The sequence below is a fragment of the Anser cygnoides genome, chromosome 3, assembly GCF_040182565.1.
Source record: "Anser cygnoides isolate HZ-2024a breed goose chromosome 3, Taihu_goose_T2T_genome, whole genome shotgun sequence".
NCBI classification, from domain to species: Eukaryota; Metazoa; Chordata; class Aves; order Anseriformes; family Anatidae; genus Anser; species Anser cygnoides.
In genome coordinates, this window is record NC_089875.1 from 54,471,649 (window position 1) to 54,486,770 (window position 15,122).

General features: G+C 34.9%; 1 protein-coding gene across 16 annotated transcripts in view; it reads right to left on the reverse strand.

The window, feature by feature from the left end:
- The window catches only part of SYNE1 (spectrin repeat containing nuclear envelope protein 1), a 311,711-nt gene that overhangs the window by 250,908 nt on the left and 45,681 nt on the right, over positions 1-15,122 (reverse strand). For 4 of the 16 annotated variants that reach the window (XM_066994198.1, XM_048076960.2, XM_013178232.3 and 1 more), the window contains exons 1-2: positions 10,360-11,046; positions 7,676-7,737 (exon numbers count right to left, since the gene is read on the reverse strand). In XM_066994198.1, coding sequence (XP_066850299.1) covers positions 7,676-7,737; positions 10,360-10,438 — 141 coding nt within the window. In that variant the 5' untranslated portion in view covers positions 10,439-11,046. Of the gene's footprint in view, positions 1-7,675; positions 7,738-10,359; positions 11,114-15,122 lie in introns of those variants that run through there. The other 12 variants (XM_048076957.2, XM_048076962.2, XM_048076953.2 and 9 more) reach the window with 6 other exon arrangements.

The window sequence follows — 15,122 nt, forward strand, 5'->3', positions numbered from 1 at the left end:
AAAAGAGTTTATTTTCTCATGTATATAAAACACAGCAGTATTACTACTCATTACAAAAATGAATGTAATCATTATTCTTTTTGCTTCTTTAGCGACGCAGTACATAATGGATAATGTTCTTCCTTAATATAGCGACAAAGAAATCAATGGGGCAACCAGGTTACTGGAGATTAATTTGTCACAGTCTTGCATTACAGGCAGTTGACATAAATACAATTAATTTTCCTCACCTTCTGCGTTATCATTTCCTGTTTGGAGTCTGGAGCAGCTTTGGCTTTATCAGTGTTACTGCATGATATAACAGTGAAGAACTATGTACTAAAATAATTCAGCAACAAAGACAAGCAGCTGCCATCCTAATCCAACAGGAGCTAAATGTTTGAAAAGATTCACCACATAAATGCCCCAGTAGTGAGGTTTGTCACTTGAAGCTCAGTATACAGTAAGGAAGAGAGGGAACTTCTTACAGAGGATGATTTAGGATACATCTAGATTGAAGGGTGAGATTTACAGTGCCCCATACACCACCTGATGCCCATAACATATCTGTCAGATGATCTGCTGAGAGCACCACAGCTCCCTTCCATGCTCAATGTTTTGGTATCCATACTCTCAATTCAGGGTACACTCCAGAATTTGCCTTATCCCAACAAGAAGTCAAAAGTCATCTGGCATTCATACGCAAAACAAGTCTGGGAGGTACTTCTGGTTCCCATAGTGCATACACTGTAAACACATCCTCTGACCATCCATGTCAAACTCTTGCTCTGAACCACACTTCACTGGTCATTCCTCGCTGACAGTAGTTAGAAAAACCGAATTTGTAACTTAGGCATAGTTCTAAGGTAAAGCAGTGAAAGTATCACTGGAGGCATCACTGAAGCAAACTAGCACCTCAAGTATTCTACTTTTGACATGAATCAAATATTAGCCTGGGGAAAACAAGGGGAAATATGAGAAAGCATTAAAAATGATGAGAAGAGAAAAAGAAACCGCCAAGTGATTTACATCTGTCTGTAATGTTGACTTCTCTGAAACATGAAAATCATAAAAGTTAGCCACAAATCAGTAGACTGAAATCTACTTTTTGTTGCTGCAAGGTTTTTATAGTTGCCATCACTGCCAGAGTTTAGCAACACACACCATGTAATATAATACTAATAAAACAATGAACGAAAAGCAGGTAGAACAGCCATGTCACCTGGTCTTCTATATGAGATTCCTTTTATATGGAAAATTACTTATACATATTGCCAAAAAACTTTTGCAAAATACAATTTAAAATATATTTCACTATCCTGAAGATGTTAACACCTCGTTACAAGGAGATAAGACCCTTACTGTATTTCATAAATTTTTTTTTTTTTTAGTAATTTGTGCACATAGCATAGAATTTACCACGAGCTACCCTATTATCATGACTCCAGTTTCTCTCAGAAGTATGGAATGAGGCATCTTTTTAATGGTATAGATAGAAGAATAGATTCCTATTTAACATAAGTATTCCACATAAGCCAATTGTATTTCCCATGCCAATACAAATAAGTAAGATATACAGTAGCTGATATTAAGTTCATAAACATTTATCTATTTATATCAACCATTGAACAGTATTGCTCAAGCTACAGAATATTTTAGAGACAGATCCTCTACTGAAATTAACACCGAGTCTTCCGTTGAAATGAATAGAGACTTAGTCCTTGGCTGTATGTATAATGGCAAATGAAATAAAATGAGAAATTGAAGATGTATATTGCTTACTTATTATCCTCCAGAGAAGAGAGCTTTGTTTCTTTGTTTTAGAACTGTATTCAGATAAAATCTGTTGAATGCTTTTTTATTCTAGACACTCAACAGGCCTTAGCAACTATTCATCTAGTAGCCACAGTGCATTGCCAAAATGCTAACTGCAAATCAGTAAAAGCAGGGAGTGAAAACTAACTTAAAATTTTGTAATCTTGAAAATAGAAAAAGTAGTCCAGATTTTGTCTTTGTTCTTGTAACTGTATAGCTTCAACAATGTGATTGGCTGTAAACTATTTTTAAACAATGTTTTGAATGTTGGAAAAATTCAATATATATTTTGAATGATGGAAAGTCTGTACAAAATAGTTTAATGAAAGCATTTTTAAACCAGGAAAAAAAAAAAAAGAACATTAAAAAAGCACACAAAGTAACTTCTAAAATTCTGTAATATTAAGGGGAAGTTGTCATTTTTAAGCTTCTTCGACAAAATTGTTTAGGGATACTCAGAATATACTTTGATGAGCAAGCATACATTAAATCTACAACTTGTCAGGTCTCCACTAAAATTTCATGTGCCTTAGTACTTGACATTGGTTTTCCATAAGCTTATCCAGGAAAGCAAAACAGCAAAATGATACTAATGATATTCTATATACTTTGTCACATGTACACTTTCAACACATTTATTGCAATATATGCAATCACAGGAGTTAGTTTATAGTGATATTGACATTTAGGAACAGTCACGTCACAAGGAGAGAAGCATACTCAGTACAACTAATTTCATGTACTCTGTAGGAGGAATAAGAATTAACGTGGAATTAATTTTAAAGGTTAATGAACCATTTTTCCCAGCATTAAATTTTTATTTAAATATCTGTATTTAGAATTGATCACTAATGGTAACTGATGAGCAAATGCTTTGCTTAGACTTGTTGCTCTTCCAAGATGATCTCCTTTGCTGCAGTGTTCAGGAAATATTATGAATGATTTAAAGAACATCAGTACATACAAAGAGCATTTGACTGACAAGCCTCACAAAAAGAGATATATGATAATCCTACAATGTCTAGACACTGCTCCTCTGACACAGTAAACTAAGTTTTGTAAAATCCAAACCTCAAATATGGAACCAATGGATATTCAGATAATGATATATATGATATTATATATATATATACACATATATATAACATATATAATATATATATGATATGATTTGGGTAGGAAGGGACCTCAAAGATCATCTACTTCCAAGCCCCCTCCCGTGAGCAGGGACACCTCCCACTAGATCAGGTTCCTCAAAACCCCATCCAACATGGCCTTGAACACCTCCAGGGATGAGGTATCCACAGCTTCTCTAGGCAACCTGTTCTAGTGTCTCACCACTTGCACTGTGAAGAATTTCTTCCTTTTATCTAATCTAAATCTACCCTTTTTTGGTTTAAAATCATTGTCTTGTCCTGTCAGTACATGCCCTGATAAAGGATCTCCCTTGCTAAGCTTCACTGTTCTGTTCCAACATCATTTCATTAATTTCATTTCTCAATTGTATTGTTGCTACAGGAATATTTTCCTCACACCCTGTACTTAACATTTCTAATAAGTACATCACACTGTACAAAGAACAGTTATCAGAAGCATTATGAAAGCTACCTTTACAATGTTAATTTTCAAACAATATTACAAAAACTACTCAAAAAAATGCAGGAAAACCCATTCATATGTACAAACAGGAAAAAATCTATTTAACTACTGAATTTGTCTTGGCAGGGAAGTACATGTGAGTACAGGAAGGAGAATGTTAAATTCCAGTCACTCTGTAGTAGTTGGTCCACCCCTCTGCCCCAGTTCAACTCATAAATACTTAAGCACATCATTTTTCATGTTTCTTGCCATTAATGACTATTTTTATTACTAAAGTCTGAGGGATCAGGCCCTAGGTTTTACATGACTAATTTTTTTCACACAAATTTATTTAGCATTCCTTATTGTTTTAATATTAGAGTTACATGCAATACTAGTGAATACATGCGGTGACTGTTGGAGCAAAAAACTTCCAGTCAGATTTTCCTCATCATGAAGACAAGATGGACTTAGCTTAAAGTTTTTCTTGTGTCAGTCACTAAGACAATTAGCAGCCTTTGTTTTCCCATTTGAAAAAGACAGAGAATTACTTAGTTTACTCATAAAAATGATGTGGCTCTTGTGTGAAGACCAAGTTACATTCAAAGCACAAATTAGCACAGCTTACAGCCTTGCGTGGGAGATTTACAAATCTTCCTATATCCATTTTTTTTCTTCCTTTCTTTGTTCTATAAAACATATAGAGCTTTCGCAGTTTGTAAAGCCTTCATGTAAGGTTTAATATCCAGATTTAATTTAGCACTATGAGAGCGTTGTATTTGCATAATGTACAAAAATTTATCCATTCTTAGTTTTATTTTGATTTGATATTCATTACTTGCTTTTGTTTCTTGATATGTGCACCTTTTTAATGGAAATACAAAAATACTTTTTTTTTTTTTTCAGTTGTGGTCTCTATTCGGTGAGTTTACAATACTTTCATGAGCACAAATACTGAAGTTATGCCTATACAATATGTTATTTGATTGGGTTAAACCAATTTACTGTCTGTGTTCAAAAGTTTTGAAACTGCTGTTTTCCAGCACTTTCACTGAAAATGGCAAAGGCAATAAAAGACATATACCCCTGCTGTTTTTCAAAGAAGAGTGTTTTGCTTTTTCTTCTTTACTCATCTAATCTGCTACCAAAAAAAAAAAAAAATCAGGATAAGTATTGAAAGGAAATTAGAGTTAGAGTAATTGCTGTTCAGAATGGATGCAATTGAGTATTTTTTGTTGTTGTTGTTTGTTTGTATTAGATGTTTGGTGTAATAGTGCCCTCTATTTAAAACTTTTCCTTTGGAAAGATTCCTCAAAATATACTGAGAAGCAAACAAATTATTTCTATGGATTTGACGGTTGAGACTGAGAGGAGGAGGGAGGTCTAGTTTTGGGAGCTTAAATGAACTGTATGAAATAGTAACATGCAGCTAGAAAACATGAGTGTTGTAGTCCTGTTACATATGTGTATCTCAATTGTCATTACGCCTGCAGAGGTGCACAAGTATTAAAAATGACAGCCAGAGGACAGATAGATCATGTTTATCTAGCAGCTTTGGCCTTAACTTCTGGAACCGGGGAGCAGAGACGATTTCAGGTTGCTGAGTCAGAATCACGGGACAGGTTCAAACAGCTTGAACTCGCTAAGGGACACATATAGCCTAGTGCTAAAAGCTGTCCCAAAATGAAGCTGTATTATACTACCTGTCTGAATACTAAAGTATATAAATAAACAAATAAAACATCAATCAGGCTTTGGATCAACACTTCCAGGAGTGACCGTATTTCAGAATTAGGGTGCACATCTCTCAGAAGGGAAACAAGATGATTTAGAATAAATTGAGTTACTAAATAAATAAATACCATTAGACATCTTGTTTTTAGCCTCAGAATTTTCACACACTAACAACCATACAAATAATATTTTATTCATAGTATTATCAGTCAAAACTATCTATCAGTATCTAAAAACGATGAACTTTTAATCCTTTAGTTTCAATAAACCAGCTGCTAATTCATATAGATGGCAAGTTATGACAAGGCCTGAAAGTGCGTACAGTACAAAAATGTATACAGTACAAACACTTTGGGTAAAGTAGTAGGTCTACAGTAGCCAAAAGTAATCACAAGCCCTATTCTCCACCAAAGCCTGCAACATTATTTATTTCAGGCAACTGTGTTATTCTCACAGGTAAAAGAAACATGGCAAACAGTGAAAGCTTTGGAACAAAGCTGTTGAAAGCACAGTTTCCTTGTGATCTCAAGTCTTCCTAGCCTTTACGTCTCCTGACACAAAACATTGTTGATGGGGCAGTTAAAAGACTGGTATGCGTTTTCTAACTGGTATGTGTTTGAGAGTCACATGGACATAAATTAGGGTGATCTGCAAGGGTGACATCTGCTTTCCTTCAGACCAGGAAGAATTTTTCTGTCTCTTGACAGTTCATCATGCACTGTTGTTTTTCAGCAATCAGTGCAAGGCCAGCATTTCATGATAGTCCTCATTAGGTAATGTTTTTTCTGGTGCTCCACATTTTACTGTGTTCAAACAAGAGAGCAGACAATTCTGTCTAAAAGTGGGTCTACTTCCAGGATTTTTTCCTAACACATTTCAAGGGCCTCCATACAATGGAGATGTTACAGCCTTCACTTTCATTTTAAATAATAAAAATTGCAATGACCTTCTATAAGAATCAATAACCTAAACATTGAATTTCTAGGTTACAATATGGAACATGAGTGCGAGGGAAGCCTGTGTGTTTCACAGAGCCATTCGTACTTTCTACAGCTGTAAGGAATGCAGGAAACATATTTCCACACTTTCCAAAAACTTGACCAACAAAGACTTAAAAGTTTATACTTCAAAAATGTAAACATTTGAAAGGCATGGGTCACTGTTCCTCTTTTGAGTCTAACCTCTGTAATATAAAAACAGTGCTTCTCCTGTAACAGCATAATAGCATAAACGAGAAACAAAACAAAGTAAATCATTTATAAATCTGGCTTAGGCAGTGAGGCAAACTTGCTGACAGTTATCAATGAAAATATGACAGAAACAACTTTCCTGTTAAAGGGTGAATTAACACAGACCAAATACTACACAGTAGCTAAGGTTGTTAAATGTAAGGGTTGTGGCTGGTTTATTGCTTTGTTTGAATGTGATTATTTGATCCACCTTTACAGTATCACAGACTTTAAAGAAATACACATACAGATAAAAAAAAGTCAAAAGGTCTATCTGAGCCCTCACTGCCCAATCAGTTTGGTATAGTAAATGTTGATTTTACAACAGTCAATCCAGAACAAAATACCTTATTTGAGCTGCCACCATGATTTTGTCTCCTCCCAAGGATTAGACAGTTACTACTAGTAATTATCATTACACACACACATATGTATAATTAACAACATATACATATATCTAATAGTCAATCATAACAATATTATTATTATTATTTTGGGGCATTATCTGCCAACTCCATATGCAGAAGGTAAAACAACACTATTTTAGCTATTCCATGCTCAACTTTCAAACTTATTCATGTTCATAATTTAAGAACACTTTTAGATATTTTAATCAGCTGGACTGATGAATAACTACAGGTAGAGCTGTGCTGTGAGAAAACTCTGTCAAGTGCCAAATTAAATCTCACTGCTCAAGTTGTCAGATAAAGCTGGTATCAGTTGTAACAATATTTTTAAAATTGTGTGCAAATCACTCCCTTTGTTCTTGTGCTAACACCAGAAATTGAGTTTTAGGTTGTGGTAAGAGGAAGCAAAAATACTTTCATGATACATCCTAAGATGTATCAGATAATGATTTTGGCACTGGATTTAAAAAGCAATATTTATATTTGCAGCCAGTCCAGGATGCCTCAATCAAACTACACAACTGACTCAGTTTTATTCAAGTACATTGTATCTAATAATGTTAATATTTCTACTTCTTAAAAAAAAAAAAAAACACAGTTTCAAATCTTTCCTCTGGCTGGAATAGCTGCTAATGTGCTACGGTTTCAGACCTTAATTTTGCCAAAAGGAGATGAGCAGTTGCCTATAGATGTAGCTGCCTCAATCACTACCATACTGAATCAGATTTATCTTTGATGGTGTACAGGTAATGTGGATCGCTTTTCAAGTTTATACTATTCTGCTCAGCCAAATCTGACATGTTCTATACTCCAGAGCCTGTATATGTAGAAATAAAAAGGTTTGATTAAAAAAATATATATTTATATATATATAAACATATAAAAAATATGTATATACATATATATATTTTTTTTTTCAAAGCCATACATTACCTTAACCAGATGAGAATTGATCCATTTTGTAAAAGTCCTTTTCTGCACTGACTCTTGCTCATCTGAGGAAAGAAAAAAAAAAAAGTTTAGATATTGCTGAATATTTTTGGATTTATGTAATGGAAGAATAATATTCTATGATATGCATCATGCATTTGCCAGAAATGCCACCATTTTCTTGAGACAATTCAGATAATTTTGTCTGTAACTACCCATAACAAAAACCTTCAGGTCTTAAAATAATACTCTGACATTTGACTGTTTGAAGTTCCACAGCAAAGTTCAAGTCTTAATGAGTGATTGAAAAGTAAGACAACATTTCAAGTCTGAATGCCAAGATAAATTCGACTTCAAAGTTGACATTATATTTATCCAGGAAAAAAATCTGAGCACCTAGTGCTTCTACTATACTTTCCAATTAGAATCCATGTCTGATAGTCAAGTTGCTTTAATTAGGAAAATCAAATTTAGAAGATTCAGAAAAAATATTATTAGAATGTATATTTGAAAATATTCATAATGTTGAATTAGATATCTGAAACTGGACTTTCACCCTTATTTGTCCTCTGGGAGATCATGCTAGGGAGAAGCCATCAGTTAGTTCAGATAGTTCATATACTACCTCCCTCAGACCTGTTTTGCAGAACTTGTCTGATTTATAGTGAGTTCCACTGATTCTCAGATAGCCCCTCATGGACTGTTTCCAGCTGCATAGGCAAAAATAGCTCCCGAATGAGCTCCTCTAACTTCAGCAGCCAGGGTTATGGCTCCACAGCCAGGAGGAAAAAAAATCACAGAATTGTAACCAGTCCATGAAACCCTATACCTTCCTTGTGGGAAATCGGTTTTGACACATGGAATAATTTTTACACAAACGGTATTTACATATTTCTATTGGGATTTTTCCTTTTGGAGATAAAAAGGAAATGCTATTTCTCTGAAAAAAGAACTCATGTCACTATCATCATCAGTTCTAAATAAGCACCTTCATACACCTACAGAAAATCCAAATAAATAAAAGTCCCGTTAAATATTTATTCTTTATAAGAACACATGCATGTCCCAAAGTCTACAGATGGAAAATATAATTTTAGTTTCTGCCTTTGCTTTTGACTTGTGCTACACTGAAAAGCAATTTTTTCTCTTTCACATCTGTAAAATTAAAAGGGAATATTCTTTAATTCCCTTTAAAGCTCTGGAGTAGGTAACCAGTAAGTTTCACATACTACTACTAATGTATGTACTAATATACGTACTTAGCTCCTTCATTTACACTAACGTAATGCTGCTCCACAGTGAGGGTACAAAAAGATACAAATCACTGCAAAAAATTCATCAGCAAAAATGTTACTTTAAGTGGGACAACAATTGCTCCCTGATCACATACAAGCTCTAGAAATATATTTGTGTATTACAACTAATTTTTTTTTTTTTTTTTTTTTTTTTTTTTTTACAAAGAAACATTATCTCACAGATAAGAACTCACAGATAAGAAATACCAGGGGGGAAAAGACACATCTCTAGCATCTATTACTAGATTAATACTTCATGTCTAAGAAGATATTTTTGCATTCTTTTTTTTCCTTTGATTTCATTGGGTAGGCTCTTTTACACTATTTTTGAAACATTCATCAAATTTTCAGAATCTACTTACAGGCAACTAATGCAAAAATAATTAAATTCTGAACTCTGATTCAATAAATGGAAATTTTGATGACTTAAGAACAAAACAAAACAACAACAAAAAAACAAACCACAAATATTTAAAGATACCTGAAATGATAAAATCTGTTAAAAACTATTGAGTTTCTACATTCTGGAAAACAGATTTCTCACTAGATTGTTTTAACCATGAACAAGATGTTTCCCTTGTGAGATACAGTAAATATCAGCTCTGCTCTGACAAGCAATGATGTTAGCCCAATTCATTTCACTGGAATTATTTGTACATTTGGATGGCATTCTGGGTGAGTAGGTATGGGGACTGAGAGAGAGCCTCTGCACAGGATCAGTTCAGTCTTGACTTCCTTCACACCTCTGCAACTTAAAATTCCCCAGAAATCCGGACACAACAAAGACATACCAAAAGAAAAGAACTGCACCTTCAGAAATTGAACTTCTCATTACAGGAATGAGAGAATGATTTTCACCTCTAGTTTCCTAATTTCTAGTTACAATGCATCCTGCTGGTTGAAGAAGCTATCTTCTGGCAGCAACTGGAAACCAGAGAACTAACTCCCAGCATCCAAATGGTTAGCAGCAGTAGACACTCAGTCACAGTCATATCAATAAACAGCAGAAATAGCATTGCAAAAGAATCTGCTTCAAGGGAATATATGTGAACAACATATTCTTTATGAGCTCAAGTGCAAATATTAATAAACGTCTCCTGTTTTTAGCATTTAATTTGTATAGATTTAAAAGGCACGGGTTGTACCAATTAAAGTAACCTATGTCCGATAATACAAGTAGCAGCTCAATTTTACAAATTTAGCAATAAATATGTTTTTTTTTTTTTTTTTTTTTTTTTTTACAAATTTTCCTGGAAGAAAAGATGTTATTTTCATTTAACTACTTCTCTACAGAAGTAGTGCTTATCCATAACCACAAGACGCATGTGTCATACTGTTTGTTACGCCTTCCCCACTTGCAAAGACTGCCAGCACCCTGATTACACCACTTACCCTGATGGTACTGAAAGGACCCGGGAAGCAGATTTAACGATGTAACATTTCTGCCGCCAGCACCTTTGTAACGAGCCATAAGCACTGCTGCTGCTCCTGTCTGGTATAGTGTGCAGCGTTTCTTTAGAATACAGCCAGAAGTAATTCTTCAAGTAGAATATTCTTCCTTCACAGGCAATGCAGGCCTCTAACACAAATCCCTCTACCTGCTCTTATTGGAGAATTCATATGAAGGCAGACCTTAAAATCATCTTTATGCTTTTTTGCAGAGATGCAAGAGCCAGACAAAGCCAGCTGTGTTGGAAGCAGCAGCTCTGCTGGTCTCACTGCCATCATCCTTCTCCACTGTTTTCCTGAGGAAAGATTTTATTAACCCAGCACCAGCCAATCCAGGCACAGAAACTGCTGATGTCAAGAGCCTGAATAATTCATCCAGGGACTGGGACAACCCAACTACACTGCTGATATCCAAAAACAGCAAGATGTGTGGCTGCAAAAAGCAATGCAGTCTTCTCACCGATGCTTTTGTAATAACACACTGCTCAGTAAGCATAAAAATGGCTGAATAATATAGCCCTTCTCTAGGTTTCATACACATAAAGGAAAGCAGCTTTTAAAAGCAACCACTTGGGTTCCTCTTTGCATACTCTGTTTAGACATGAATACCCTTCAGCTTTGCCACTGAAACACTGAACTGGAAGAAATAGCAAGCAATGAATCTGAACAGATATGTAGGCCACTTTGCTTTTAATAATATATTTGAACTGTTGTATAAGAAGGATGAAACATATGTAAGGATGCACAGAATTTTTGGAGTGCATCTAAATCAGCCTGAAACGTACTGCAATTTCTGAAAATACAATGTACTTTCCATTTCATTAAGTCAGAGCACCAGAGCATCTGAACAGACTTTGTTTTGCTCTGGTAAAATGAAGGCAGTTATGAAACAGTGAGTGTGGAGATTCATATGTTGTTCACTGACAGGGGCCAACACAGCAGTACGTAAAACTGAAATGAGAACAAAAGGCCTGCTTTTAGTATGCCATTATGGCGATTGCATCATTACAGAGGTTGAATTCAAATTTCTGTCTGTGTAGAACATGATGAATCTGACAAGATCATGCTGCATTTAAAAGAAATGTTGTAAGAAAGTTTATTTAATAAATTATCTTCCTTTAATTGGCTGAAAATATCTTCATATTTTACAAAGCTTTACTCTGCTAAAGCACGACCAACAAAACACAATTTAGGCTGATTAGGAAAAAAGACAAACACATTTACTGTAATAAAATAAATTAATAAAATTATTTATTAGTAATTAATAAATTATTTTGAAAGAAAAATATGTATCTTATTAATATGACAGTTATGAATAGGTGATGAAATATTCAATATTCATGCACATTATGATGAGTATTATCACATGTATCATATATATACATGAAGAGACAAAGTAATGGCATGCTCTCCAGCAGAGCTCTTCTAGAGACAGCTTCCCTAAGCTACCCAGCCCATCTTATCTGTAGAACTGCACGTGCATGGTGTGTAGCAGCAGATCTCACATCACACCCCTCTGGCCTCAGGTACACAGGGATTGGATGGTGGGAAGGCAGCTGCAGCACAGGCTTGTACATAGAGTGTTCTGCTGCATGGTCACACAAGGAGGAGTCTCATGCACAGAGAGACATGACAAAGGTGAGTTCACACATGGCTAACAAAAGCATCTTGACTGATTCTTGGTGACCTAGCATTTGCTTTGTTTTCTACTTTAATAAAAATCAAGTTGCTCACAGCTTCTCATTTTTAGCACAAATTATTCTTTTTTTGCTTTCTTTCCTTATGCTAGTAAAGCCCTAAAGATACCAAACAGCTTCCCTTTTTTTGTTGTTGTTATTGACGTTGTTTCCTAGGTCTTTGTAGTCTTTAGGAATATTGCTAAGACAACTTGGAAGTGCAGAGAAGCGCCAAACCACCTGCAATGCTTCAAGATGTCATTTGAGAACATGCACAGCACAGAAAGCGACAAACAGCAAGCACCCTGCTGGGAAGGTTTGTTCGGTCAGCAGTTTGGCATAAATTCTCTAAAGCTTTCAATAAGAAATGTTATATGGCAATTTCCGTCTTCATTAAGGACATTCTTAACTTAAAGCAGCTGTAGAAAAGCTTGCAGAGTCAAAGCGATAATATGGAGACTTTAGTTATAAAAATAATCGATATTTTAAGCCACATGATCTTAATTAGCACCTCCGTTCAGAATTAGTGCACGGAGGAAATAAAGGAAAATAATTGGATCTTCCTGCAAGTATCTGGTGAATGTTTGTTATGGAAGGACGATTTTGCTTTTTAAAACAAACAAAAACTTTCATGATAGCTCTAAAGCCAATATATTGTTTGCCACTTGCTAAGTTTAACTGTTACTTTATACATCTTAGAAAGAAGAAAAGGATAAGAGACTTCTGTGCAGTGGGAGCAAAGTAAGAGAGAGAGAAAGAAAATTGATTTCTGCAGCCACTGCAATGCAGTTGACTTTGAGGTTGAGCAGTAGTAATACAAAGAATAGGAATATAATTTAAAATACTCCATGGATTTTTATTTTTATTTTGAGGAGAAAGACTGGGTTTGTCAAAGTGTAGCTTTTGTACATATGCCCCTCTTGAATGTGTTTTATCAGAGACAGTGAAATAGTACCACTAACAGTCTGTTATCTAAATCTCCAAGCTTTGAGCTGTAAGTACACACACCAGCCATACTCTCCTCCATCACTCAGCACCAGCTTGCTCCCCATCAGTTTCTGCAGAAAAGAAATCCATGCACATGTGCTAGAAGACTCAAGCCATCCTGGCCAAAGCCCCACTAAGGAAAATGATGGGGATCTGCTCTATGGAGTTCTCACCGTTGCTCAATCTGGAGGCAGCTTTAGTATGGTGGCTCTGGAACCAGAGATTTTATATCATTTGTAGGAATAGAAATGTTCCAATTAATGTATTTGCATTTTATGTTTACTGCATTTTTGCCTGTATTGATGCACTACTGTTACTTTCATCATCTTCACTGTTCTCTTAATATGTAAATATGTTATTCGTTTTCGTATCTGTACTTGGCTGAATACACTCAGAAATGAAAACAAGATCTTTTAGAAAACAATTAAAAACCCATTCAATTAATTTTTAAAGCAGTATTCTGAAGAAAGATGTTACCTAAAATCAGAATATTCAACATCTGATATGATTATATGTTATGACTTCAGTGCCTTCCAAAAGATGCTAGATTGGAAGCTATAAAGGTGTCTGCTTATTCACCAGTCCGGCATGGGTGACAGTGAACTGAGTGTTTACACATGCTTATTTTTTTCTAGACTTGTACACAAGGTGAAAACAGCTTGATGCGACAGATCAGAGTCAACTTGACCTTTGTCCGTTTAATTACTTATTTTCCTTAATTGTCGTCATCCAAAACATATCTTTAAATATACAAATCAGGTAGAAAATCCTAAGTTTGTTAACAAGTATTCTATTTTACAAGAAAATACTCTCAAATTTCAATGCCTCCATGGTAATAAGCACATCAGTTTACAAAAGAACTTTTCATAAAGACTTAAAGATGTAAAGAAACCCTGACAAAGAAAAAAAGGCATGAAAAATCATTTTCTTGTCTATGAACTCAGTACCACCTACATCATCATCTGTAATGACTACAATAAAAAAAAATTTTTTTTGAAGAAATCTTCATGTTTTTCAGTTCACCACAGGTCTGCAACTGGCATCATGTTACCACTTACGTTTACAGCAATTCTTTCCATTTACATGAAAAAATTGTGTATGACAGCCTTTGTGTGGGGATGGTTCCTCTCCCCTAGATGTTTTTATAAAATCAGATTGAACTAAACATGTATTATGGTAAAGAAATATTTAATTTTTAACAGAAGTCTTAACGACAAAGATCATTTACATCAAATCATTTAAGGAAGGTTTTTAAAAATGTTGAAATCTACCCAGATCAGTACCAGACAGTCTACAAGTATCTTTCTTAGTATCTTTCTTTAAGTAGTCATTCTACAGTCAAGAAGGGTACTTAACATGCAGTTATACAAAAATATCTATGAGATCAGATTGAAGGTAGCATATGTTTGAAAATTGAGAGGATAAGCTCCAATTCCATCTCTTACGCACTTTGTGGCACTTACACAATCTCCTAAAACAACAGAAAGTGGTGTTTTACTGAAGCCAAACATGCCAGGAAGGCAAATTACTTTGAGTTGTGGTTGATTTTCAGTAGATTTGCTATTATTGTGTGACACTGACAAGACTGTTCACACTGTTAAGCATCCTGAAGAGACTTTGTGCAAGAATATTTTAAATTCATTTTCATTTAATAAGGAAGATAAACTTAAATTATTTATGCCAAATAGACAGCATGGAACAAATTTCTGTCATCATGGAAGTCTGGGGAGGTCCTTGCTGACTGGAAGCTAGCCAAAGTTATACCCATTTTCAAAAAGGGCATAAGAGAAGACCCAGGAAACTACAGACTTGATAGTCTAACCTCAGTCTCTGAAAAAATAATGGAGAAGATTATCCTGAATATTATTAAAATCAGGTAAAAGACAAAGCTATTATCGAGCTTAATCAGCATAGATTCATGAAGGGAAAGTCCTGCCTTAGTAATTTGATCTCCTTCTATGATAAGGTCACCCACTTGGTGGATGAAGGGAATAAACAGATTGGAGCATTGGGCAATAAGCAATAGCAAGAAGTTCAATAAAG